Below are 26031 nucleotides of genomic sequence, written 5' to 3' on the forward strand. Positions count from 1 at the left end.
ACTTTCTCGAATATACATAGTAACATAAAGACAGGACCCTTTAGGGAACCTTCACCTATGCAATTCCAGATTCCCAAATGATCATTACTGCTGCCCAAATTGTCGAGGTTCACAAGATAATAATTAAAGTATCTTAACTCAATTGTAAAACAAATGCAAAGAATCCAGCATAAGGAAATTAAGTTACAGGCATCTAATCTTTTTTTTAGCTGGTCTTTAATTTAGCATCTTCATAATTTAAAAACAGAGGTTATATAACCAGCTTCCTTTGCCAATTATTAAGTGTGGAGTAGTTCAAACAGGTTCAAATATCGATATACTTAAGTAGGATTTTTTTTTCTACTTGAAGTTACAATAGAGATTTATAGAAAAATACTTTCTGGTATTTACACTTTAGCAAAATCCAGATTTGTTTTAAAATTAGAAGCGTTCTTGAATATTTTACAAATGTATCTTGGTTTCTAAGGATGTGTGTGTGTGTGTGTGTGTGTGTGCTTTTGTACATAGGTGCACAATCAGTATATGCAGATTACTTCAGGGTTTTCTAGAAAAAGTTTTTCAAATATAGTTTGAGAATTTTGGTATCTTGAAATAAGACCAATTTATCTATTATTTGGGAACTAAAATGTTATTTAGAGCACACAACAATTTAGTTCTCAAATAATAAATAAATGTACTTTTGTTGTCAGAAATACTCGAAATATAGCTCTTGTTTCCTTTGGCAAGAATTTCAACTTGTTTTATGATTAATCCTATGCAATGTTGTTCCTTTTAGGAAGGTTAAGTTGATAAAGCAATATATTTGAGAGAGACCTGTTTTGCCTGTAGGGTGATTTCTGAAGGGTATTTATGTATAAATAGGGATTCGGGGAGGACCTCATCTTTGGTCTCCTTTGCATGTGCTGGGATTCTTCAGGGAGAGCTGATGATGAGGGTGTGAGGCACCACCTGGCTTGGGGGCGGCACGTGGAAGAGAATTCTGTAAGCCATCGGCAAAAACGTTTTCCTCCTTTAAAAAAAAAAAGACCTTTGTTTACATCTGAGGATGCATATACCTGCCAGCTCTGAATCCTGGGCTTAATTACGGTGACAATTTTATCTTTCTCTGCTATTAAAATTTGTAAGTTATTAATGCTACTTTATACACACACACACACACACACACACACACACACACACACACACATTTTCATCAGTTACTGAATCGTAGCCCATAACTGTCTCTTGTCTTATTTATGAAAATGTGGTAGATGGATGATGAGATGATTTTTTAGGACCTTTCCACAATAATCAGGCAGATGCTCTGGAGATTGGTTATGGGGAACATCATCTTTGACTTGCAAGTGACTTATTTTTTAATTCAAAGAGTTTTGGGCTGCTTCACTTTCCCCCAAATGCTATTAGATTAATGAGTCTGAAGAGGTCAGCATGTCTTTGATCAACTCCTTCAAAGAAGTAATTGAGTCTCAGTTATTCAGTACCAGCCAGAACATCCTAAATGTAATTGACCTCTCTTCAACCTCAACAGATGAGAAATAACAAAGTATTAAATTCATCATGGATATCTGACACAATCTCACTTTTGTCACATACCAGGACTTGGCTCAAAGTTGACTCAAACCGGTAGGGAAACCAAACTAAAGGAAATAAAGACAATGGGATATTTAGCTTACTTTAAAGAGATCCTCATAGGAATAATGTCAAGGGCACATCATCTGTATTTGTTTCCTTTTATAGAATTAAATGTCAAATTTTTTAAAAAAGATATTTTTCTGAAAAGCTTTTTTCTTAGTTGGCTGTTTTTGCCTTTTGTTTAATAAAATTTTTGCACACTTGATCTTCGGGATGCATGTTAAATGCACAGAGGTTAAAACAGAAATCGTTCTAGAGATGCCCCCATTAAAATGCTCAGACCACTGAGAAAAACATTTATGCCCAATCTAGCCCTTTGGCTTAGTGGAAGGAAATGATTTCTCCAGTAAAATGTAGAAAGAAACCAATATCCTGCTGGCATCTCTGAGCGGTGGTTACATTAGCAGCATTTTTAATTCAAAAATTCAATATTGAAAGGTCATTATTATTTCTTTAGTTTTATTTTATCTTAAAATCGACCTGTTAAGTCTCTATTTATCCCTTTAGCCAGGTGACTTATTCATCATTTAGAAAATCCACACGTATAATTTTACATTTGTAAATTTACATTTACAAACTTAGTACTTTGGACATGGTTTTATATTAGTTCCTAAACACAGTCGTATTTTAGGACTGTTGCACCATATTTTGTTTAGACTTCTCTTTCTCTGTTTGTTAAAACTTAATTTGATCTACCTTTCCCAAGCACATATGATAATGGAATTTTATCTTCCCTAAGTTGTATATTAAACCCAAGATAGCAGAGAAATGTGTGCTAGAGAATGCAAGCTAAGAAGAAAGTCACTGGGTTTTTTGTGTGAAAAACTAAGATATATTAGATGGAGCTTGATATTCTTTCCCAATTAACTTCATTTCGTTCTCACTTGTTTTCTGAGCACCCCGCTGCCCCCGCCAACTCCCCGCCAAGATTGTTTGATAGCATCTCTTTGGTTTGAGAGTCTTGCAGGTCATCTGTTTACGTTGTGAGAGTTTATTGTTGCCAGGTCATAATTTCAGGATTGTGGCTTTACAGCTCTCCCATCCTCAGGTGGATCGTGCCAAGTTTGCACGCTCTGCCGTGATCTGAACTTGTCCTTTTGGCTCCTGATGGCGGCTGCATCTCGGCAGCCCTAGAGGAAACCACTAGCTCAGGACCTGATGCTCACAGGTTTCTCCAGCAGCTTCATTCACAACATCTCTCTTCTGACCTTGGCGCTACACGGGCTAAATCTATGTGAAACCTGGAGACACCGTGACGGAAAAGAGCTGCATGAGAATGGTTTACACTTCTAACTCTAACCGTTTTTTTTTCCTTTTTTTTATTTCCATTTTTTCTGAAAATGGTACATATTTTTCTTAATTCTTTTCCTCTTGGAGGGGAAAAGTAGTTTGAAAAGCAGGCAAGGATTTGGGCTCCCTCAGCATATCCAGAACATCTGATACAATGCTTTTTTTTGTTTTTCAGTCAGTTTGCTCCCAGGAAAGCCTTTTTGTGGAAAACAGGTAAAATGAAATTTGCTTTTTCATGTCTTTAGAGGAACAAAGTCTGTCAATGTGTCTTGTTTTTCATAGATATACATATGCCATATATAAGTGTGTGCTTGAATATATGTATAAATAAATACATATATCTATGTGTACACACGTATATATGCACACATATATGTTATTTAGCATGTCTAAAAGCTATTTAACGTTGGGGGGAAATTCCCTCCATTACTTCCAAACATAAGTTTCAACAATTTCCTTATTTAAAGTCTCAACTTCTGGTCCTTCCAAAGGTATAATCCTGTTACCTTCCCCAGGCATTAAAAAGTATAAATGTTGAGACAAGAACTTGCAGTTTCATTGGCTTATTGAATAGGCTGCTAAAAGTACTTGTGTATTTGGTGTTATTGACCTCTTCCTGTGCCCTATCGTTCTATGTAGCTACACAGATGATAATTTGAATAGTATTGTTTTATGTTTCTCATTCTAAATAATCTGTCTTCATAAAAGGCTGAACTTGGAAAACTTACCTAACCGATCTAGATTTATCAGTGTACCTGGCGGGGTATTAGTAGAGAAGGTGGTGGTTATGACATGAATGTGTTAAAACATTTATACAAAGTCTTGAGTATAAGAGCAGAAGTTCTCAAATTTAGCATGTACCTTTTAAAAATAGTTCTAAACTGATATAGATATTAAAATGCTCCATTGATTTAATTGCACGTTTTCAAGGGGAATTAAGGAATTCCTCATTAGCTGTACTGATCACATTAAAATGCATCACAGTGGGCAACTTGGATTGGAAATATGGTAGCCATTAAAAGAGTGGTGGTTAATTTCATTTCAGGTGTTGGCTTAATGGGTATCCCTATAAAATCGATTAAAATGGAGGCTATTTGATTAAATTCCAGTACTTAGAGAAAAGTTAAACCTGGCATTCAAGAGGATTGGTTTAAAAAATGCCCTCATTCATAGTAGCAGTTAGAAAACGTCAAGTAACTACCCTCAACTGAATAACCTCTTGTAGAAGAAGGGATGAAAGTAGTGAACAGGTCTTTACAAGGCATCCAAAAGCATCCTCAAAAACCCATACAGTTTTCAACAAGTATTCCTTTTTTACAGTAAATTAAGAATCCGTGAGCTTTACCATCGTAGGGATGTTAAAGCAATCCAAAATTCTATATCCAAAATTGAATTTGGATGTTGGATGCAACATTTGGATGTTGAAGCAATCCAGAATTCTATATCCTTACCCAAAGAACGAAGTGAGCATTTAGAATTCAGTTTAGTAGGACATGTCATTCCCTAGTCTTCCAGCCAATTATTTTCCCTACTTACTCCCTAATCTTCGTCATATACTTGTGTTTTGTATGAAAAGACTGCTAGTGCACTTGTGTCCCTAATATTCAAATTGGATTATATTCATCAATACAATAATTTGTCACAAATATGCATTGCATATGTGAAGAAGTATTGATGGTCCCCAAAAGCAAAATTCTGAATAGATCCCTACAAAAATAAATACATTTCTTTGATACCTGCCTTTGGAAGGCACATTTCACTATGCCCAAAATATAAAGAATAACTAATATTACCCAAAGAAAAAAATCGCAACCGATATATTTAATTAATTAAATGTCTATTATATCAACATCCATTTCTTTGATTCTCCCCTCCTCTTCCATTCCATCTGTTTCTTCTTCCCTTCTTCCTGTCTAGCATCGGTACTTTATCCTAGGGTAGGGAAAAATCAGGCTGCCATTAATTTATTAGGGCAAAATTCTACATCTTGAAAATAAACCATAGCATATAGAGTTGATTTGCAAGACAGGTGTGCCATAGTTGAGTACACATCCATTTAACATAGGGCATTTAGTACCCTTAGATTTTATATCATAAAAATCATGTTTTTCATTTCCAGTAGGCTCTTGGAAGACAGTAACATATGCAGTGAGACCTATAAGAAAAGACAGCTCTTTCGGTTGGTATGGTTTACTTTTTTAAAACTGTGTTTTCAGATGATGTGGTGGAATCAATGTTAAATATAAGTGTATTAGTGTAAAATATCTCTGTTCATGAAATAAAATATGTTTGGTTATCTCTTTGTAAAGGTTATTACTGAGCTAGTGTTGAAGCCATACGGGGTCCTGTGAGATACAGGACTGGGAAACCAAGTGCTTTGTCTACAGTCCTTTAGGGTTCTTCCTCGGATTTTCTGGGTTTTTTTCCTCCAGGACTAACTTTGACAGCACACTGATTTCACATTCCCAAATCAACTTTGGTAAATTACACTGAGTTAAAATTTCTCTTATAGCTTGCAATTGTGTATACGTTCCCAACACTGGAAAACAAATCAATGAAAACTCTATTTGAGTAGTTGATTTTTAGCCACTACTATCCATCATAATATTTCAAACAATATTTTTTAAAGCACAGATTTTATTTCTAAAGAAAGATATGGGATTGTTTCCAATTATAATGAACTGCTTAAATCAAGATCTGTGTGGGATAAGGAGAATAGATTTTATATATATATATATATATATATATATATATATATATATAATATGTATAAAGTTTTATACTAGGCTAGAGAGTGCCATGAAAGCAGAGGTACTATACCCGCTCTCTCATTACTTTATTTTTATTTTTTATTTATTTATTTATTTATTTTGCGGTACGCGGGCCTCTCACTGTTGTGGCCTCTCCCGTTGCGGAGCAACAGGCTCCAGACGCGCAGGCTCAGCGGCCATGGCTCACGGGCCCAGCCGCTCCGCGGCATGTGGGATCTTCCTGGACCGGGGCACGAACCCGTGTCCCCTGCATCGGCAGGCGGACTCTCAACCACTGCGCCACCAGGGAAGCCCACTTTATTTTTTTAATTAAAAATTTTTTTTATCTCATTACTTTATTAAATGTGTCTCTACCATCCATTATAGGGCAATGGATACACAGTGCTATATATATTTTATATGTATATGTGTATATATATATTCAATATCTAATACATATATTTACCTAATATATATATTTAATATGCTAGTGCTTTTATGAATATTAGGATTCATCTCTGTTGTAGGAAAGGCAAAACAAACAAACCAACAGAACTTCTTGACCACTGAGAAAAAAGGAAATACCCAGAAGTAAATGAATTCTATGCTTAGAACATATCTTTTTGCTGTAAATTTGAACTTATGACCTCATCCTTAGAAAAGTTAGAGCAATTTCTTTTCTTTTTACACTTTGGCAGAAACAAACAAAAAAACCAGGATCTATTTTTTTAACTTCCTTTACTTTTCTAGGTTGAACTATACATCTAATACCTTCCTCTTGTATCATTAGACAGTTTATTTTCACACTTGAATATTAAGAAAATAACCTTGCATTTTTTCCCTTGAAAGCCCAGAGAAGGACTAGAATGTATCTGTGCTCGTGCAGTCACACACCATGACCTGGCTTGTTTAGACCAGTACAGATAAAATGTGGGTTCTTCACCCCTAGAGGCATTTAGTTTTACATAGCCCCAAATCTGGTCCCTAGCCAGAGCTACCATCTACTGAAGTCAACCATCCCAAATACGGATGCTATAACCCACCAAAATTACCAAGCACAGAAACTCAGGAATATGACTTAGCACAAAGCCATCCACACACTGATAAAAGCAGTTCAAAATGTACGTTATACCTAACTTGGTAAAAAAAAAAAAAAAAAAAAAAAAAGTGTCACGTTCAAACATGAAGGACATAAAAGTTATCAGTTATGTTAATCAGCACAGAAGCAGAACTTAGAGTATGTGCTTTATGACTACTCTGGGGTCAAATTCTAGTTATGTACAAGAGGGCCAACGCCTCTTGATGGCCAGATATTCATTATCATTGTCTTCCTGGTTTCCAATAGAAGAACACTAGGACTGGGCTTGTTAGGAAGTATAGGAAGGCACTTGTGGATATGATACCTATGATTCCACACCCAGATAGATATGAAATTCAGTTCTGGACCTTACCTTGCCAGTGTTAAGGTGAATGATTGATAGAGCAGTAAAAGATATGATTTCAGTGTATCTGTATCTAGAGATCATAAATTAAATGCATTATTTTGAATCTCATTAATGCTAACTCTCTAAAGCAACAACTTAAACTCCATTTTTTATAAAATGCACAGATCTAGACTTGAGATGAGGATTTGAGCCAGTGGATTAGAGTTAGAAGAAGTTAAGGAAATCTTAGGTTGCCTTATTGGCTATGGGATGTGACATGAGCCTAGAGGAACTACCCAGTGCTTTAGAAACACACTAAAATGCACTTAGGAATAGTGGTGGACACCTCCTTTGCAGAGAAAGGCTTAACCACTCTGGCATTTAGAGGAAGTCTAAATTCCTCCCATGGAGGTGCAGAGTTGATAATTGAAGCGGACTTTAGTGATGATCGCCTCCATATGGGGAATTGCCTTCTGATGCATCCTGTATGCTGAGGACCCCACTCCAAATCTTTTCCTATAATAAATATTCTGCGTTATCTACAGGGGAGATTATTGTCACACCCTTGGTACGTTCATGGTTGCTAAATAATGATTTAGTCAGGCTTTGTCAAGGGTGGGTCAAATCAATCAGAATTATATGAGAAAAGAATGAAGCTAAATTTGGAGATTTAAAGGGAAACAATCAGGAATAGAGCACCTTGAAGGGCTGGTTTTTCTCCACCCAGTCTCCTCTGGGCTGTTTGAATTTCATAGATGTTTAAGAACTAAAGTCACGTGGCCCTTGGTGAGTGTCTGATACTTACTATTCACAAACTAGTCTTTTTTTTAAATAGTCCTTGTTTCTAAAACCAGCCATCCCCGAGGTACGGAACGCAGAGAGAATGTTTGTAAGAAAACATTAAGAGAGGACAGCAGGGCGCTGAGTACTTTTTGTTTTGTGAATTTTCTGTTGCATTTCCTCTCCTCACTGTACAAAGTCTTTATCACAGACTAGCTGTTTCATCTTTATTATCTCCTGGATCCATTGACCTTCTTAAGTTTTCACAAAATGAAAGAAAACGTTTAGTAAGTAAAGTTGAAGCAAAACCTAAAATTTTCTGTATACCTTCTGTACAATTTGGTGGGTGAGTGTTTCAATCAGATATGTATACTTCTGGCATCTCAACAGCCCATGATTGTCTTTAGAAGAATATTAATAAAACTGCTATTCACCACTGTGATCAAGATTTCTATCACATTGCACAGTGATATGAAATGAGGGGTTATATCTATTGCCCATGGTTTTTGTCCCCTTTGCTTATTCATAATCCATGAGAATCTTAGAATATTTTGATGATCCATTATTTCCAAACTGCAGAAAAGCCTTTGAAAAATAGTAACCAAGTCACTCTTTAAGCAGTTGGAAACCAATGAAAATGCAAATTTCATCAACTTTCTCTATAAAATACATGCAGTTTTGCACACTGCTTAGAAATACTCTGTAGTCTTCAAAAATGACTTTTGACTATTGGATCTCTTCCAATAAGTTCAATCTTTTTCTATTTGAATTTTGAACAAATGTGTCATTTCATCTATGGAGCTATTTTGTTATTCCCATTGATCTCCTTGGAAAGTTTCGTGTCAGTGTAGTGTTTGCACTGTTGTTATTATCACGAATTTTTCTGTGTGAAAGGTATTAAAGGGCTCTTTCCTCTGCCCGTGAAGGTTAAACTCACTGGGCAAAATTCTCACCAAAGGTTAACAGAGGAATTCCTGTGATCTCTGTGCTGTCTGCCAAAGCCTTAATATGTATATAATATAGTTAGCAACTAAATTAGTAAATGGCTTCTTTGAAACTGTGTATTTTACCATGGTCCAATTACTTAATGCTAAAGGGAAACATGAAACTCTTCTTCGGTGGGAGTTGCTTTTAGGATCATTTAACATCATAATTGCTTTCAAACACTGAGTCATTGTTGATTTGGGTCAGGAGAATTTACCTTCCTCTCTCCTCTCCACAAGAGAAGTTACCAATTATATCTTATATCCTATTTTTCTTGTTGTTTCCCTTTCACTGGCAGAGGGACCATGTGACATTTCTAGGTTTGGTTTTTCGTTTGTAGCATGAGTGTTTGTGTGATGTGTTACCTGTCTGTCTGTACATCAACAAGGTGTCTGTGCACTGTTTGTGAGGCGACAGGTGTCAAGGAAAGGGTTGACAAGAAGGGTCTTGTGTAGACGGTTCTTACAAGAAAGGTCCCGCTCTGTGTCCGTTCTGCTCTCGGAATCTAATGCTGTCCCGTGCATCTTTCTGATGGCCACACTCCAGGGGCAACAGAGACAGCTCGGGGAGAACATCTGGAAGTCGGCAGAGCAGCTCGGAGAATGAACTCAAGTGGTCTGACCACCAAAGAGCCTGGAGCAGCACAGATTCTGACAGCTCCAACCGCAATCTCAAACCTGCCATGACCAAGACGGCGAGTTTTGGGGGCATCACGGTGCTGACCAGGGGTGACAGCACATCCAGTAGCAGGAGTACCGGGAAGCTGTCCAAAGCAGGTAGTTAGTACTGAATGGGTTTATGTCCTGTGATAGTTTCCTCTGATTCCACCCAAGCTGTGCAGTCAGCGCTCTCACTGACTTCCCTGAACTAAAGATAATGATGTGAATATTAATCACTGGGATAGCAAAAAAGTCAGAAGGTGCAATTGAAATAACAATACTGCCTCTTGCAAGCTGTGCGCCTGGGTCCAATTATTAATCTCTCTAATCTTCAATTTCCTTATCTATAAAATGTGGGTGGTAATAGAATGATACTGTAACTCCCCTCAGTAGACTATTGTAAGTTTAAATTTGACCATTTATATAAAATCAGTTACCAAGGCACCTGCACAAGGCGGCTATTTAACCAAGTTAGCTATTTTTAAAAATGCAATATTATGATTTATTCCTTAAAGATAAGGAATAGGATAAGGAAAGAGAGCCTCAGAAATTTTCAAGTCTCCAAGTAGCTAGGTGCATGCATCTTCTTTTTTCCCGTTTTTTTCTTGTAAGTGAATAGTGATCTTTTTTAATTTTTTTTGCGGTACGCGGGCCTCTCACTGTTGTGGCCTCTCCCATTGCGGAGCACAGGCTCCGGACGTGCAGGCTCAGCGGCCATGGCTCACGGGCCCAGCCGTTCCGCAGCATGTGGGATCCTCCCGGACCGGGGCACGAACCTGTGTCCCCCGCATCGGCAGGCGGACTCTCAACCACTGCGCCACCAGGGAAGCCCGAATAGTGATCTTTTGACATAGGTAGTTGAAGTTTGCATTCATACTGGTGCATTCATAGCCTGCATGTGCAGTGAGTGGGAGTCCTGGGCCCCGAGGGGAAATGCTGAATGGACAACGCCAAGCAGAGGTAAAACACGGGCAGTCCTCCACTGTGAATACTTTCCCAACCAAGCTTCTCACTGACGCTGGGGAGCCTCTTTGTGAAATCTCGGCTCATTATGCTAATGGTTTAACATAATTATGTTGTTGACAAGTGCTTCCTAAGAAATTATCTTGTGTTTTCCTACATAGGCAGAAAATTAATAGCATTTAGTCTCAGCCACTACTTTATGTATATATTCTGCTTCTTGGAAAGATTCAGGTGGGCTCGCACTGCCTTCTGTCATCTCTATTCACCAATTGGTGAATTCTTGATTTCTTCCTCTAATTAATTGCTCTTATATCCCACTATTGCCGCAATCTGAAGTCAAGAAAATCCACTGTGTACACTTGAGTTCCTGTAAACTAAGACAGGTTAAAGAGTTTTAAATCTCCTTCAAACGCAGAAACGAAGTACCTTAAATGGTGCACTTAAAAATTCCAGCACACCCAAAGAGCTCTTAAGATTTTTAAATTAATCGTCCTTCTCCACACACCAACCACCAATCATCTCCAAAGCAAAGCTCTTTGGAAACATTTAAAACACTTCAAGAATGCTAAAATGCCATGTTCTTTGAAGAATGATTAGAAATTGTAAGTGCTTCAGACATTTTTTTTTTTTTCTTTTCATCTAAGTGTCTCCATTTGAAAGCCTGTCAGGGTACAGGAATGGCAAGAAAAAAAATTAAAGGGGATCAAGATAGGATGTCAAAACAAACTTACAATCTCCCAAGATGGTTTTATGAAGCAAAGCTGTCAATTTTGCTGTCATGGAGCTTCAGAACCACACAAGTTTCTGATTTTTTACTTTATTGTTCACAGTGGAATGGCAAACTTTTTTTGACCTTTTAGAAGCTAAGTCTGGAGTTGTGACGTTTAAGTTATTCTTCTCCTCCTCTAATTACATAGGTTCTAGCTTCAAATAGTTAATAATGAGACTCTTTCCAGGTGGGAAACATGTTTTGCTCCATTTGGGGAAAAGCATATCAACTGAAGTCAGAATGCACAAGCACATCCTCTTGAGATCTGGGCTGTATTTCCCTTATTGAACCCCCTGCACTGAGCACAGCAGTGGTCACCTATCAGGGGTCCAGTGCAGGCCTGTGGAGACAGCTGATTTCATCACATCCTCATTGGGAAGAGGACTTGAATGACGCTTGCACTGCGACCCCAGCTTTTTCTTGGTAGTGGCGATGGGGTTGAGAGAGAAGTGTGTGTGATATCTATTTCTTTCCACACTGGCCACACCATGTTGGGTTTTTTTGTTTGGTTGGTTGGGTTTTTAAATCTAATTTTTATTTTATATTGGGGTATAGTTGATTTACAATGTTGTGTTAGTTTCAGGTTTACAGCAAAGTGGTTCAGTTATACATATAACTGAATTCTTTTTCAGATTCTTTTCCCATATAGGTTATTACAGAGTGTTGAGTAGAGTCCCCTGTGCTATACAGTAGGTCCTTGTTGATTATCAATTTTATATATATTAGTGTGTATCTGTTAATCCCAACCTCCTGATTTATCCCTCCCCCCCCTTCCCTCTTTGGGAACCATAAGTTTGTTTTCGAAGTGTGTGAGTCTGTTTCTGTTTTGTAAATAAGTTCACTTGTATTGTTTTTATAGATTCCACATATAAGTGATATCATATGGTATTTGTCTTTCTCTTTCTGACTTACTTCACTTAGTATGATAATCTCTAGGTCCATCCATGTTGCTGCAGATGGCATTATTTCAATCTTTTTATGGCTGAGTAATATTCCATTGTATATATGTACCACATCGTCTTATCCGTTCATCTGTTGATGGACATTTAGGTTGCTTCCATGTCTTGGCTATTGTAAATAGTGCTGCCATGAACATGGGGTTGAGAAATAAGTGTGTGATATGTTTCTTTCCACACTGGCTACACCATGTTGTTTTACTACCATCCTTCTCTCTTGATGTCCAGAGCAGGGCTTCTCGACTTCAGCTGCATCAGACTCACAAGAAGAATTTGTTCAAGCACAGATGGCTTCTCTACAAACCAAGCTTGAGAAACAACTGCTCTGGAGAAATAAGATAGCCTTCCGTTTTGTTTTCACCATTTTACATGGCCTGGCATCTTGTTTTCTGGAGGCAAGGGTATCCTTGTTGTTGTTACCTTCCTGGTCTATGCCCTGGGGTATTTCTGGAGCCAGTGCAAGATGCCTCATCTTTCCATCACTTCCTCTTCTCCGTGTTTATTTTCGTCACTACACAAATGCATCCTGGATATTCTTTTTCCCTCGTAATTTCAGAAGCTTTAGGTTATTCTACTGAACTCTGACACTTGGATCTGGAAACATTTTCTCAAACTCAGGAGAGAAAAATACTCATGGTTCAGGGTCCCTGTAAAAGAAAAATTGCATCTGATGAGTTAAAGAGGCAGGGAAGACTTTACCCATAACTAATTCAATAGAGGTCAAGACTGTTGCAGTAGGGGAGAGAAACTAAACTCAACCCTGCTGGAACAAAGGCAGGAGAGTCTGTAAATGAGCTAGAGGGCCTTAAAGAGCTGATTGGTCAATTTGATAAGACCGCCTGTGTTTGCTAATTGGTGCTGAGACTTGCAGAGAAAGGCACCGTTTTTCTTGAGGACTTCACTTCAAACGGATGGCTCCCAAGTCCTTAAGAAAGACCTTCCCGTGTTGTAAAACTGATAAAAGGCTGGGAGAAGATTTGCATCTTTTTTTTTTTATTAACATCTTTATTAGAGTATAATTGCTTTACAGTGGTGTGTTAGTTTCTGCTTTATAACAAAGTGAATCAGTTATACATATGTTCCCATATCTCTTCCCTCTTGCGTCTCCCTCCCACCCTCCCTATCCCACCCCTCTAGGTGGTCACAAACCACCGAGCTGATCTCCCTGTGCTATGCGGCTGCTTCCCACTAGCTATCTATTTTACGTTTGGTAGTGTATATATGTCCATGCCACTCTCTCACTTTGTCACAGCTTACCTTTCCCCTCCCTATATCCTCAAGTCCATTCTCTAGTAGGTCTGTGTCTTTATTCCCATCTTACCCCTAGGTTCTTCATGACATTTTTTTTTCTTAGATTCCATATATATTTGTTAGCATACGGTATTTGTCTTTCTCTTTCTGACTTACTTCACTCTGTATGACAGACTCTCTAGCTCCATCTACCTCACTACAAATAACTCAATTTCATTTCTTTTTATGGCTGAGTAATATTCCATTGTATATATGTGCCACATCTTCTTTATCCATTCATCTGATGAAGGGCACTTAGGTTGCTTCCATGTCCTGGCTCTTGTAAATAGAGCTGCAATGAACATTTTGGTACATGACTCTTTTTGAATTATGGTTTTCTCAGGGTATATGCCCAGTAGTGGGATTGCTGGGTCGTATGGTAGTTCTATTTGTAGTTTTTTAAGGAACCTCCATACTGTTCTCCATATTGGCTGTATCAATTACATTCCCACCAACAGTGCAAGAGCGTTCCCTTTTCTCCACACCCTCTCCAGCATTTATTGTTTATAGATTTTTTGATGATGGCCATTCTGACTGGTGTGAGATGATATCTCATTGTAGTTTTGATTTGCATTTCTCTAATGATTAATGATGTTGAGCATTCTTTCATGTGTTTGTTGGCAATCTGTATATCTTCTTTGGAGAACTGTCTATTTAGGTCTTCTGCCCATTTTTGGATTGGGCTGTTTGTTTTTTTGTTATTGAGCTGCATGAGCTGCTTATAAATTTTGGAGATTAATCCTTTGTCAGGTGCTTCATTTGCAAATAATTTCTCCCTTTCTGAGGGTTGTCTTTTGGTCTTGCTTATGGTTTCCTTTGCTGTGCAAAAGCTTTTAAGTTTCATTAGGTCACATTTGTTTATTTTTGTTTTTATTTCCATTTCTGTAGGGGGTGGGTCAAAAAGGATCTTGCTGTGATTTATGTCATAGAGCGTTCTGCCTATGTTTTCCTCTAAGAGTTTGATAGTGTCTGGCCTTACATTTTAGGTCTTTAATCCATTTTGAGTTTATTTTTGTGTATGGTGTTAGGGAGTATTCTAATTTCGTTCTTTTACATGTAGCTGTCCAGTTTTCCCAGCACCACTTATGGAAGTGGCTGTCTTTTCTCCACTGTATATTCTTGCCTCGTTTATCAAGGATAAGGTGACCATATGTGCGTGGGTTTATCTCTGGGCTTTCTATCTTGTTCCATTGATCTATATTTCTGTTTTTGTGCCAGTACCATACTATCTTGATTACTATAGCTTTGTAGTATAGTCTGAGGTCAGGGAGCCTGATTCCTCCAGCTCCATTTTTCTTTCTCAAGATTGCTTTGGCTATTCGGGATCTTTTGTGTTTCCATACAAATTGTGAAATTTTTTGTTCTAGTCCTGTGAATAATGCCAGTGGTAGTTTGATAGGGATTGCATTGAATCTGTAGATTGCTTTGGGTAGTAGAGTCATTTTCACAATGTTGATTCTTCCAATCCAAGAACATGGTATAGCTCTCCATCTATTTGTATCATCTTTAATTTCTTTCATTAGTGTCTTATAATTTTCTGCATACAGGTGTTTTGTCTCCTTAGGTAGGTTTATTCCTAGATATTTTATTCTTTTTGTTGCAATGGTAAATGGGAGTGTTTTCTTAATTTCACTTTCAGATTTTTCATCATTAGTGTATAAGAATGCCAGAGATTTCTGTGCATTCATTTTGTATCCTGCTACCTTACCAAATTCATTGATTAGCTCTAGTAGTTTTCTGGTAGCATCTTTAGGATTCTCTATGTATAGTATCATGTCATCTGCAAACAGTGACAGCTTTACTTCTTCTTTTCCGATTTGGATTCCTTTTATTTCTTTTTCTTCTCTGATTGCTGTGGCTAAAACTTGCAAAACTATGTTGAATAAGAGTGGTGAGAGTGGGCAACCTTGTCTTGTTCCTGATTTAGTGGAAATGGTTTCAGTTTTTCACCATTGAAGACAATGTTGGCTCTGGGTTTGTCATATGTGGCCTTTATTATGTTGAGGAAAGTTCCCTCTATGCCTACTTTCTGCAGGCTTTTTATCATAAATAGGTGTTGAATTTTGTCGAAAGCTTTCTCTGCGTCTATTGAGGAGCAGAGATGCGCTGAAAAAAGGGAGGTAAAGGGCCTGTAATCAGAAAGAAACCTATTTAAAGTATAGTTAAACTGAGGGGAACTTCAAGGGCATCATCCTCAGCTATACTCATCATTTAATCTGGTGGCTTATATTTTATAAAGAAGACATTGAGGTCTAAAGAAAATGTCACTTCCTGAAGGAAATACAACTAGTTCTGGCAGAACTGGAACCACAACTCAGGGTGCTCCCTCCCTGGGGAGTGAATGCTCATTCCCTCCTCCAAGGGACTCTTCCCTTGCCCTTTCCTTTCTGCCCCATCCCTTTCCTGGATTTCTATTTTGCTTTGCCTTATGATCTCTTTTCCAGTCTCTTCCCATTTTTCCCTTTTCCTGTGTCCCTCTTGAGGGTTCATCTGAGGCTTTCACCCAGCCACCCTAGTGTCTTTGGTCTACACCTCCCACCAGCTGCCCCTCAGGGTCCAGCTTCAATTTCTGAGCATCCCATTATGAGTAGCATTGAATTTCTGTGCAGTATCTCCTAGAACTTGGCATAGGCCTGGTCAGGGCCCTGGTCCTACCTGGTTCTTGCTGGAATGACTTTAGGGTAAACACATGACCTGCAGGCTTCAAGCTTGGTCCCTGAAGTTGCGTTGCCTGGGTTTGAACTCAGACTCCTCCACGTGCTAACTGCACTTGGGAAATTTACTTAACGTCTCTGAGGATCAGCTCTCAGCTGCAAAATGAGGTTGCTGTGAAAAGTAGATTAGATAATTCATATAGCGTGATTAACACTATTTGTCACATAGACATACTGTTTAAATATTTGCCGTTGCTGTCACAAAGTCCCTAAACAAGGAAGCACAAACCACTCTCAGCACCCAAAGTAGTAAAGTTCTCAAATATTAATCTTTTTTTTAAATCTGTGAACACTTCTAGTCCTGTGCCTTTTATCACCATTGGTAGCAGCCATTTTTGATCAAGAATTTCAGTAATGCTGGCTACGTGTCGAATACTGCTTTACCTGATTGTAGGTGATGGATGTTTAGAAACTGGTCAGAGCTGGTTATACACCAGCCAGCCTGCAGGGTGATTGCTGAGCCATCGCTCCAGGGAGGTCTGACTGCCTCCATCTTTGCAAGTGTTGAGAGTTTAAGCCAAATTTAATTTTCCTCCTTCCCTTCTTTTAACCTGTGGGATCAAATCATTTCCATTATCTTTACCTTGTTCTCCTCATTATTCCTGTTGAAGCTGCTGCTTTTTCTCAGCCAGCAGAAGGAAATATTGTCAATCAGTGATGAATGGCCATCTTCTAAAAGCCAAAATGAAGTCATCTTTTGGATTTTGTTGAGGCACGTTAGTCTCTGTGTATCAATCTCCACCACCAGCACACACGCCCAGCATGGTGCTGGATGCCTTGTTAGCCCCGACTTTTTCTTACTGTCTAACCCCTCAGCCTGGATGTGGGCTGAGTCAGTTGTGTATGAGCTTCATCGTTTGGGGTCAGGAAGTGTTATTGTATTATTACTGTTCTTGCTGTTGTTGTTGACGCTGCTAAGTGTCAAACTTGGACTGTAGCATCAAATCATGGGCACAAGTCCACAAACGCACGCACTGGGGCAGTGACTGCAGGATCAGACGTGTCAGCCATGTGGTCTGAAAACTACTCTTAGTATTTCCACATTTCCTTTTATCCTTCATTTTTCTGCCCATACATTATTCAGAAACCCATCAGCATTAGTTAGATGGAACATCCTGAATTAATCTGAAACTTTATCATTCTGAATAATAAAGTCATGGAAAAAGCAGAGAAGATTCCCACCTGAGAACACTGGTGGCAGTCGGTGTTGGGTCATGGTTAAATCTAGATCATTCTGCCTGGATCACATCCCAGCTCTGTCACTGTCTACCTGTATGAGTTGACTTGAGTTAGCTGCCTTTTCTGTGCTTCCATTTCCCTATCTATCTAGGCAGTATACTCCTTATAATTACAATGTTTATCAGGTTACCCACACATACTAAATGCTCAGTAAATATCACTGTCCTTCTTCTCAAAAATTACCGCACTCTCCAATGGCCCCTCTTCTCTGCAATCACATGTTATATTCCTCTCATGTATTTAAGAACTTGAAAAAGAGTAGACACATGTATATGTATAACTGAATCACTTGCTGTACACCTGAAACTAACACAACATTGTTAATCAATTATACTCCAATATAGAATAAAAAATTTTTCAATAAAAATAAAATAAAAAGGTCTTCAATTTACCATAATTTAGAACTCCATATTCTCATTAAAGATGACAAATCACTTACTATTCCTTTAACCACTTATTAGTACTGGAATAAGTTAGGGCTGTAGAGTTGAAATTCATACATCAGCCACACTTTTTATTATTAAAAATGCTGAGAATTTTAGAAGGAACATAACAAAAACAGATAGTAGAACTAAAAGCCATATCATTTCAGAGATAAACTTCATCACATGTTATTTTGTTACTTATATTCTTCCCAGTATCCACTGTACAGAATATTTTTCCTCTTTTTGTTTTGCAGAAAGATAATTTATAAGGCATTATACTAAATATCACTTTGAAAAAAAATGGTTTAATAAAAGAATCTGTGTTCAGGAGAAAATAGATCTTCAGTTTAAGGGCACATTTTAGAATCTTCTAAACAATCTTAACTATTCCTTATATGTGTTAACCTCTAATGACACAGAATAATGCATTTTTAATGACATAAGTCAATAATGTGGGCTGATAGTTTTTAAAGTATCTTATACTCCGTTCTTTCAAACTATGATGTCACTCAATCCATCTGTTAGTTTGAATTCACAGATAGAGAAATTTTGCTCAGTGCATTTTCTCTCTGAGGCTCTGGTTAATATTCAGAGCCCAGAACAGCCACAGTCAAGGGTGCTGGAGCTGCTTGGCTCTGGTTGCAGTGAAGAGTGGCTGGTGCCTAATGGACGTGGGCTGTAGCTTTTCTTGTCCACATTGGAGGGAAAGGGAGATGATTAGGGCTGGATTCCATCTTGGGAGCTTCTGCACACTGACCCAGTTACTTACGTATTCGAGGAATCTACAGTCCACAAATCTCCCCATGATTCTACTCTTCTATGTCATCTGAAGGATGCTCAGTCAATATCATGACGGCCAAGCCCTCCTTGGTTCACCTCTTGGTCATATTAACAAGACTTCTGTGAGTATGGGAGGTACAGTGCAGCTCTTAAGCATTTCTAATAGGAATGAGCGAGTTCTTCTACTCACATTTGAGGGAAAAGAACCATCTGCATGACCACAGACTCCTCCTTAAACTGCAGTCTCTTTAACCTCCATCCCAGTCATTTTACTGTCATAACTCCAGCTCAATGAGACATTTCCACTTCATTAGTTACTCAGGGAAATGGGAGTTTTCAGGCCCTGAGTTCCCAGCTTTATGGTACCATTTACCAATTCATCACCCTAGTGGCATGTGAGAAGCCGGAAAGAGAGAGCTCATTCTTAATCTCTCTTTTCCTAGAAATCTGACACATCTGAAAAATATGCAGCAAATATTTCAATCAAATGTGGGAGGGGCATTAGTTAATCTCATCCTGCAGTGCTCACCTCAAATTCTTTAGTGATGGATTCTTTACACTAAGTAGTGGTTTCTTTCCTCTCCTCCGTGTGGAATGATTTGTTGATTTGTGTCTCTCCGGTAGGTTCTGAGTCCTCCAGCAGTGCAGGCTCGTCAGGATCGCTGTCGCGTACCCATCCACCTCTCCAGAGCTCACCGCTGGTCTCGGGCGTGGCGGCCACTTCTCCCGGCTGTGTGACCTACCCAGAGAATGGGATGGGAGGCCAGGTCGCTCACAGCAGCACCAGCTACATCCTCCTTCCACTCGAAGCTGCCACAGGCATCCCACCCGGAAGCATCCTTCTTAATCCACATACAGGTTCGTTCATTACCTCTGCTTTGGCTGAGACATAATATCAGAGGTTTATTCTTGTGTTTGAGCTTATAACTTTGCTAGCAAGTGTTCTGAAAATTCCTGGTGCGTGGGTTGTTGTGTAGGGTCTTGATTTAGGAAGAGCAGATCTATAGAGAGCTGGAATCTATATCTCTGTATCGTTATTAATATTGGTATGTAAATCGAAATACAGATACTTCCCAGAAATATCCGCTTTTCTCTCTGTCCTCTTCCTTGAGCACGGTGTCTCTCACGTATTCCCAGGAGCTAAGATAAGAAACCATGGAGTGAAGAATCAGGATGTACTAATTGAAAATTGATGTTTCTCAGACCAAATCCGTGGTTAGCTTGTTGTTGTGTCAAAAGCATTTTTGCATCCAAGATATTTCAGGAACTTGAGATCTCAGTTGGAGCAGATTCTTCACTACAGAAATTGACTTCCCACCTTAGAACTCCATGCAACTCCCACTGGGAAATAAGGAACAGCAGTGGCAAGAGAATACAGAGGGCAAGTTCTTATGTATTTTAGGGATTTTAGGATTAGACAGGTTTTGGTGGGGTTTGGAAAATCGGTAACTTCATGACTATTGTTTCTTTCATGATGAATGGCCATTTTTTTACTTTTTTTAAATTGAGGTATAGTTTTACAATATTATATAAGTTACAGGTATACAGTATGGTGATTCACAATTTTTAAAAGTTATGCCCCATTTATAGTTATTGTAAAATATTGGCTATATTCCCTGTGTTGTAGTATATCTTTGTGGTTTGTTTTATACCTAACAGTTTGTACATCTTATGTTTTTTACTTTTTTAATTTCTCCTGTGGTCAGTTAACTTCCACACTAATTTCAGAGGACCCAGAGCATTGGGCAAATAGACTGATGAACACCTGCTTCATGGGGGAAACTTCTCAACCAGAGGCAATTTTTCCATGCCTCCAAGGCCATTTGGCAATATCTGCAGATAGTTTGATTATCATGACCTAGGGAGGAGGGGCTGCTACTGGCATCTAAGAAGGTAGAGACCAGAGATGCTACTAAACATCTTCCAATGCACAGAACAACCCCTAACACAGGAAGATTATCCAGCCCAATATGTTAGTAGTGCCAGGGCTGGTAAACCCTGGGTTAGAAGGCTTGATTTGACAAGTCACTTCTCTAGAAACCTTTGAAAGAGATTGAAAAAAAAAATGAATTTTCTCAAAATATATCTGAGGTTTGGTTTAGATTACTTAAAAATGCAGCGCTGGATGGGAATCTCATAAAAGTGATCTGGCTCAATCTTCTCACATGTCTAGTGCTACTAATAAGTAGGAAATTCAGAGAAGCATGACAGTAAAATAGTTACTTGAATAATTGCCACATTTTCATGAAAACATATGGCACATTCTTAAGGAATGGTGTTTGATTGAGACATTTTGAAAATGCCACAAATTTGAGGGAAAAGGAGGCATAATCATTTTATTGAAAACCATTAGAAAGCTTTCAGATTAGATACTTCTAAGGAGAATATTAGATATCTGGATCAGTGTAAGCACTATAAAGGAAATGAAAAGAAAACCAGGATCATATTCATTACTCTGGGCACAGATCAAAGTATGATCTGACTCTGTCAGCTTTAATTCTTTCACTTTTAATTGAGATGGAAGGTTTGTAGACAAGAGTAGCCACTAAGCATAGTTTTGAGTGTTATGTTTTAACCAAAATTGCAGAGTATTTCGGGAAAGCTCAAAAGAGTATTTTTTAGGGTACAGCGCAGGAATATGATTTGTAATGAAAGCGTGGATGTGTGTGTGTATGTGTATATTATCATCTATAATCTTGTTTATAGAAAAGGAAAGAATGTGCTCTTGGTGCCAAGCCCCAATTACAAATTGGAATGAGTAATTTGGAGCTGTTATTAAAATTTATCCTTTGCAAAAGGATCCTAACTAAAGAAAAGGATCCGATAATACTGTTGAACAACAGAGTTTCCCTACACACATCTCTGATCTGACAAATGCTAGACATAAAACTATCCCTCGACCAGGAGGAAGATGTACTATTCTATTCTGTGATTGAGTGGTGGGATGTAAGGTGAATTGTGATATTTCTTTTTTCCCAGAATGTGTTTATTTTTGTCAATTAAAAATATGCGTGGGGAGACTTCCCTGGTGACACAGTGGTTAAGAATCCGCCTGCCAATGCAGGGGACACGGGTTCGATCCCTGGTCTGGGAAGATCCCACATGCCGAGGAGCAACTAAGCCCGTGCGCCACAACTACAGAAACCCGCGTGCATAGAGCTCATGCACTGCAATAGGAGAAGCCACCACGATAAGAAGCCCGCGCACTGCAACGAAGAGTAGCCCCCGCTCGCTGCAACTAGAGAAAGCCCGCAGGCAGCAACAAAGACCCAATGCATCCATTAATTAATTAATTAATTAATTAAAAAAATATGAACAGAAGTTCCCTGGTGGTCCAGTGGTTAGGACTTAAGGCTTTCACTGACGTGGCTCCAGGTTCAATCCCTTGTCAGGGATCTAAGATCCTATAAGTCATGTGGCATGACCAAAACACACACACACACACACACACACACACACACACACACACACACACACGCCAGCACATATGAATGTACGTATACATCTATCACGTATCATATATATGTATGTGTATATGTATCTGTGGTGAGTCATGTGCATGTCTGTCTATCAGGCTATCTGATCACTTATTTGACTCTACTATTGAAACTGGAAATTTGCCTCCTTTGGGCTGAAGCTCATCTTTCTCTGGCATTGCTGTGTTCCCCTAGAATCCACACCTCTTACCTTTTCCTAAATACCCTCTGCCAAATATATGGTAGGAACACTTTGGTATAAGCAACCCAGAGCATATGACTACTTTGCTTCTTATGTGAATTGCCCTTGGATACATTTCCCTGTTACCAGCACATTCATGAGCTTGTGGGGAGGAACCATACTTGGTTATATTTTTGGCCTCCCTAGAGTGGATAACAAAGGTCCTCAACAATTACATATTTTTGAAACAATATCTACTATTCATCATATATGCTAATGTGGATAATAGAGCAGCTTTTCATCCAATGTCATATATTTGAGAATGTCCCTCATATGTAAAACAATGATTGATTAAATATCTGTCTTAAGCAGTAATAAGACAAGCAATGATTTGAAATACTAAGGTGCCTGCCAGTCATTTGTCTATTAAATGAAACAAAAATGAAATTTCCTTTGTCAGCACAATTGACCGGGCTCTTACTAGGAACTGAATATTTGGCAGCTGAAACCAACCCACTCACATACATTCTTGTGGCTCCCCAGATACAACCAGGACTTTTTCTTTCGTCTGGCTTTAGACTCAGCTCCCATTTGGTCCATTTCCAACTCTAAACCTGCGTTGGCTGTTGTTTCTTTGCTTTGCAGGCATCTGGATGAGGGAGTCAGAGGCTCTTTCTCAAAGTTATCCCTGGACCACATCTTCATCCTTGCCAGGCAAGCCTGGGTTTGACTCTTGAGAATGATCTTCCTCCAGCCGTCTTGGACTCAGCCTCAGTTTGGAAATTTCTAGCTGAAAGCTCATCTTTGGCTATTTTCTTTCAACTCAGTGCTATCCAGAGATGTCAACAGGTGTTGGCATCCCTCAAGTGCTCGTTAGTGCCGTGTGTGTTGTTTTGCCATTTTGCTTTGCTTTCATCTGGCAGGAGTCCAGGAGTATGAGATGGAAGAACACGCCATCTGCAGGGACTTGACTTTGAGCCGCCTTTGAGGGCTGGTCTCTTTCAAATGCTTCCATAAACTATGCTGTTTTTGTTTTTCACAGGACTTCTAGAATCGATTTATCCAAAGTGCTTCCACCTTTCGATTAAATGCACCATGAAGTTTTTGTGTGCTGTCTAGAAATGTATCTTTGCAAGTCCTGAATCAGTCTCTGCTTATCCATAATCATCAGCTCCCTAATCATTTGATTGCTCACCTTCTAAGGACTAGGAAAGGAAAATATTTTTCCCATCATCCCTTCCCTTTCTTTTTAAATAATACCCTTCTGCCGGGTACATGTAGCAGTGCTTTGGTATTGGAAACCAAGAGCATATGATTACTTTGCTTCTAGTGTGAACTGCCCTTGGATTCATTTCCTTATTACCAGCACATTGGTAAGCTCTTTGGGAGGAGGAGTCCTACTTAGTTTCTCGTCTTTTGTTTTGCATCCCTGGAATGGGTAACAAAGCTTTAGTCACCATGCAGGGGCTCAATCATTATATATTAGTAACATAATGTCTGCTGCACATTACACACATTGATGTGAATAGTGGAGACGTTTTTCACCTAAAGTTATGTATTTGAGAGCGACGGACGCTCTGCATTCAATCCTTTTCTCTGCCCTGGCTCAGCTCACCACACTGGCTTACCTCTGTCACTACACTCTCTTTACCTGCTAACACCCATTCCAAGGCCTGCTGGACACGCTTCTGCAGTTCTGACATGAAAACCTCTGCTAAGCGGAATAGTCCTAGAGCTAGTGAGTCTTTCTCTTTTGATTTTCAGCCACTGTCATTCAAGCTAATTGCCTGGATTCAGTCGTAATTGCATCTGGATTGGTAAACAAGGTAGAATACCGAGAAGCCACCGTAGCCTGACTTGAAAACCAACAGTCAGTCATCCCGGCCCTCTTAGAAAATTGTTTTTGGTCTCTTCCCTGGCATCCATCTGACTTCTTTCATTTTCCTCAGTTCTCTCCACCATTCCTTGGTGAGCATAAGAATCAACCTTTTATACTACCTTCTCTTTCTAGAAGAACCTGCCATCTCTCTCTACCCAAGTGAATTCTTAGTACTTTCCACATGCGGTTATTTAGAAATATTTCTTTCTTCTGGTCCACAGCACAATAATAATATTTTAAACAGAGGGTCTAAAATTTATCGAAAATGGCATCTGAATATTTTGCTGTTATATTTTCACCCTAAATATGGTCAGTTTTTCACACTTCCTTAATTCTCACTGGGGTAAATCAAAAGTCACAGACATAGTAAAGAGCCTTTTCTTTTTAGTTTTCCATCCGTGTGTGTGTGTGAGCTTAGAGTGAGGTTGACTTTGAAATGATTTTGTATGAAGTTGCCGTGATAATTTTTTTTAAATGTTCGGTACCTAAAATTTTCCTCTTCCCTATTAAGATACACAGAGAGGAGACAAGTAAGGATTAGAACCCCAAATGGGCTAATAGATTTTTGTAAATTGACCTTTTTTTCATCCTTTCCCAAATTGCTGGGTTTTGCAGGGAAAAAAAAAAATGGGTTGCAGATTTTAAATTCAGAAGAGTTATTTTGGAAAAAAGAACAATAATTTAAAACAATAAAATATAGCTAAAATTAAGTAACAGTGATAGGAAAACAAGTGCTTATGAAGAACATTTAAAAAAAAAAAAAAACCTCTAAATTTAGTCATTGTTCTCTGACTAAAATTCTGGCACATTTGCTTTTCCATCACATCATGTTGTGATTGGTTATGAAACTGTTGTTAGAACTCCTGTGGTTCTGGCAGGTATGTTCTTGAATATGCAGCATGTAAGGTTACTTGTTGCGTACATACGCACATACATATGTATATAAATATTTGGGAGGGTACTGAAAATTTGGGGACTGCTAAAGCTTTCATGTCGGTTCCTAACTGAGCTGAAATCAAGTCCACTGCTCTTCCGCGGTAAGCACTTTGCCCATCTTTTCCCCCAGATTCTGATTCTTCTTTATTTACCAATCCTGGGGGTGATTCCACCTTGAAACACGGCCCCCACCTCTCCAAACTTCTCATGTGTTGATGAATAATTTTCAGTCACAATTGGATTTTTTTCATGGTACCTCGTTGTACCATGTACTCATTAAGCAAACTTGGATAATTCACTTAAGTTGTGTGGTATGATGGGAGGTGAATGGACCAGGGCCATTTCCTGGGTTGTCTCACTTACTGCTTTGTGTATTTCTGAATAAATTGCTTGGGCCCTCCAAACTTTGATTGTCTTGTCTCTAAAGTGGAATGAGATTGCACACCTGTGGGGCTCTTGGAAGAGAAGACCATGGATGTAAGGTGCCTGTTGCTGCACCTTCCATATTGGAAATCCATTTCTTCTCTCCCTTACCTCCTTTCTCTCTCTTTCATTTGCTGCCCTTTAGTCTCTTCCTTTCAGCTCTTTATTCCTGTAATCTTCCTGGTGGGCCTTCATTTCCTCTTCTGAAACATAGGGAGATGATACCTACCTTCCCCAGAGGCCCAGTGAGGTTCCAGTGATACTGTTTTGTAAACCATAAAATACTCCTCAAATAGTAGGAACAATAACAGTGAACCAAGCCGTTATCTCAAAAGGCAAAATAATGTATATTTGCTCTGCCATGACAAGATGATTCTGCGATGGGTTTATTATGCATCACCTTCAGAATCTCTATCCCCTCCCCTGTGTACTCCTGCGTGTGAGAGAAGCGAGTGAATGCATGTGGTATATCCTGGTTGTA

General features: G+C 38.8%; 1 protein-coding gene across 14 annotated transcripts in view; it reads left to right on the top strand.

Moving 5' to 3' along the window:
• The window catches only part of ARPP21 (cAMP regulated phosphoprotein 21), a 1021360-nt gene extending 1008864 nt beyond the window's left edge, over positions 1 to 12496 (top strand). For 13 of the 14 annotated variants that reach the window (XR_013830175.1, XR_013830176.1, XR_013830177.1 and 10 more), the window contains 4 exons: positions 3098 to 3135; positions 5042 to 5101; positions 9407 to 9636; positions 12436 to 12496. Coding sequence is in view for 1 of the 14 variants with exons in the window: in XM_079934192.1 (XP_079790318.1) it covers positions 3098 to 3135; positions 5042 to 5101; positions 9407 to 9546 (238 nt within the window). In the remaining 13 variants the exon portion in view is untranslated. Of the gene's footprint in view, positions 1 to 3097; positions 3136 to 5041; positions 5102 to 9406; positions 9876 to 12435 lie in introns of those variants that run through there. The other variant, XM_079934192.1, reaches the window with a different exon arrangement.
• Positions 12497 to 26031: the final 13535 nt, after the last annotated feature.

This window comes from Stenella coeruleoalba, assembly GCF_951394435.1.
Source record: "Stenella coeruleoalba genome assembly, chromosome: 10".
NCBI classification, from domain to species: domain Eukaryota; kingdom Metazoa; phylum Chordata; class Mammalia; order Artiodactyla; family Delphinidae; genus Stenella; species Stenella coeruleoalba.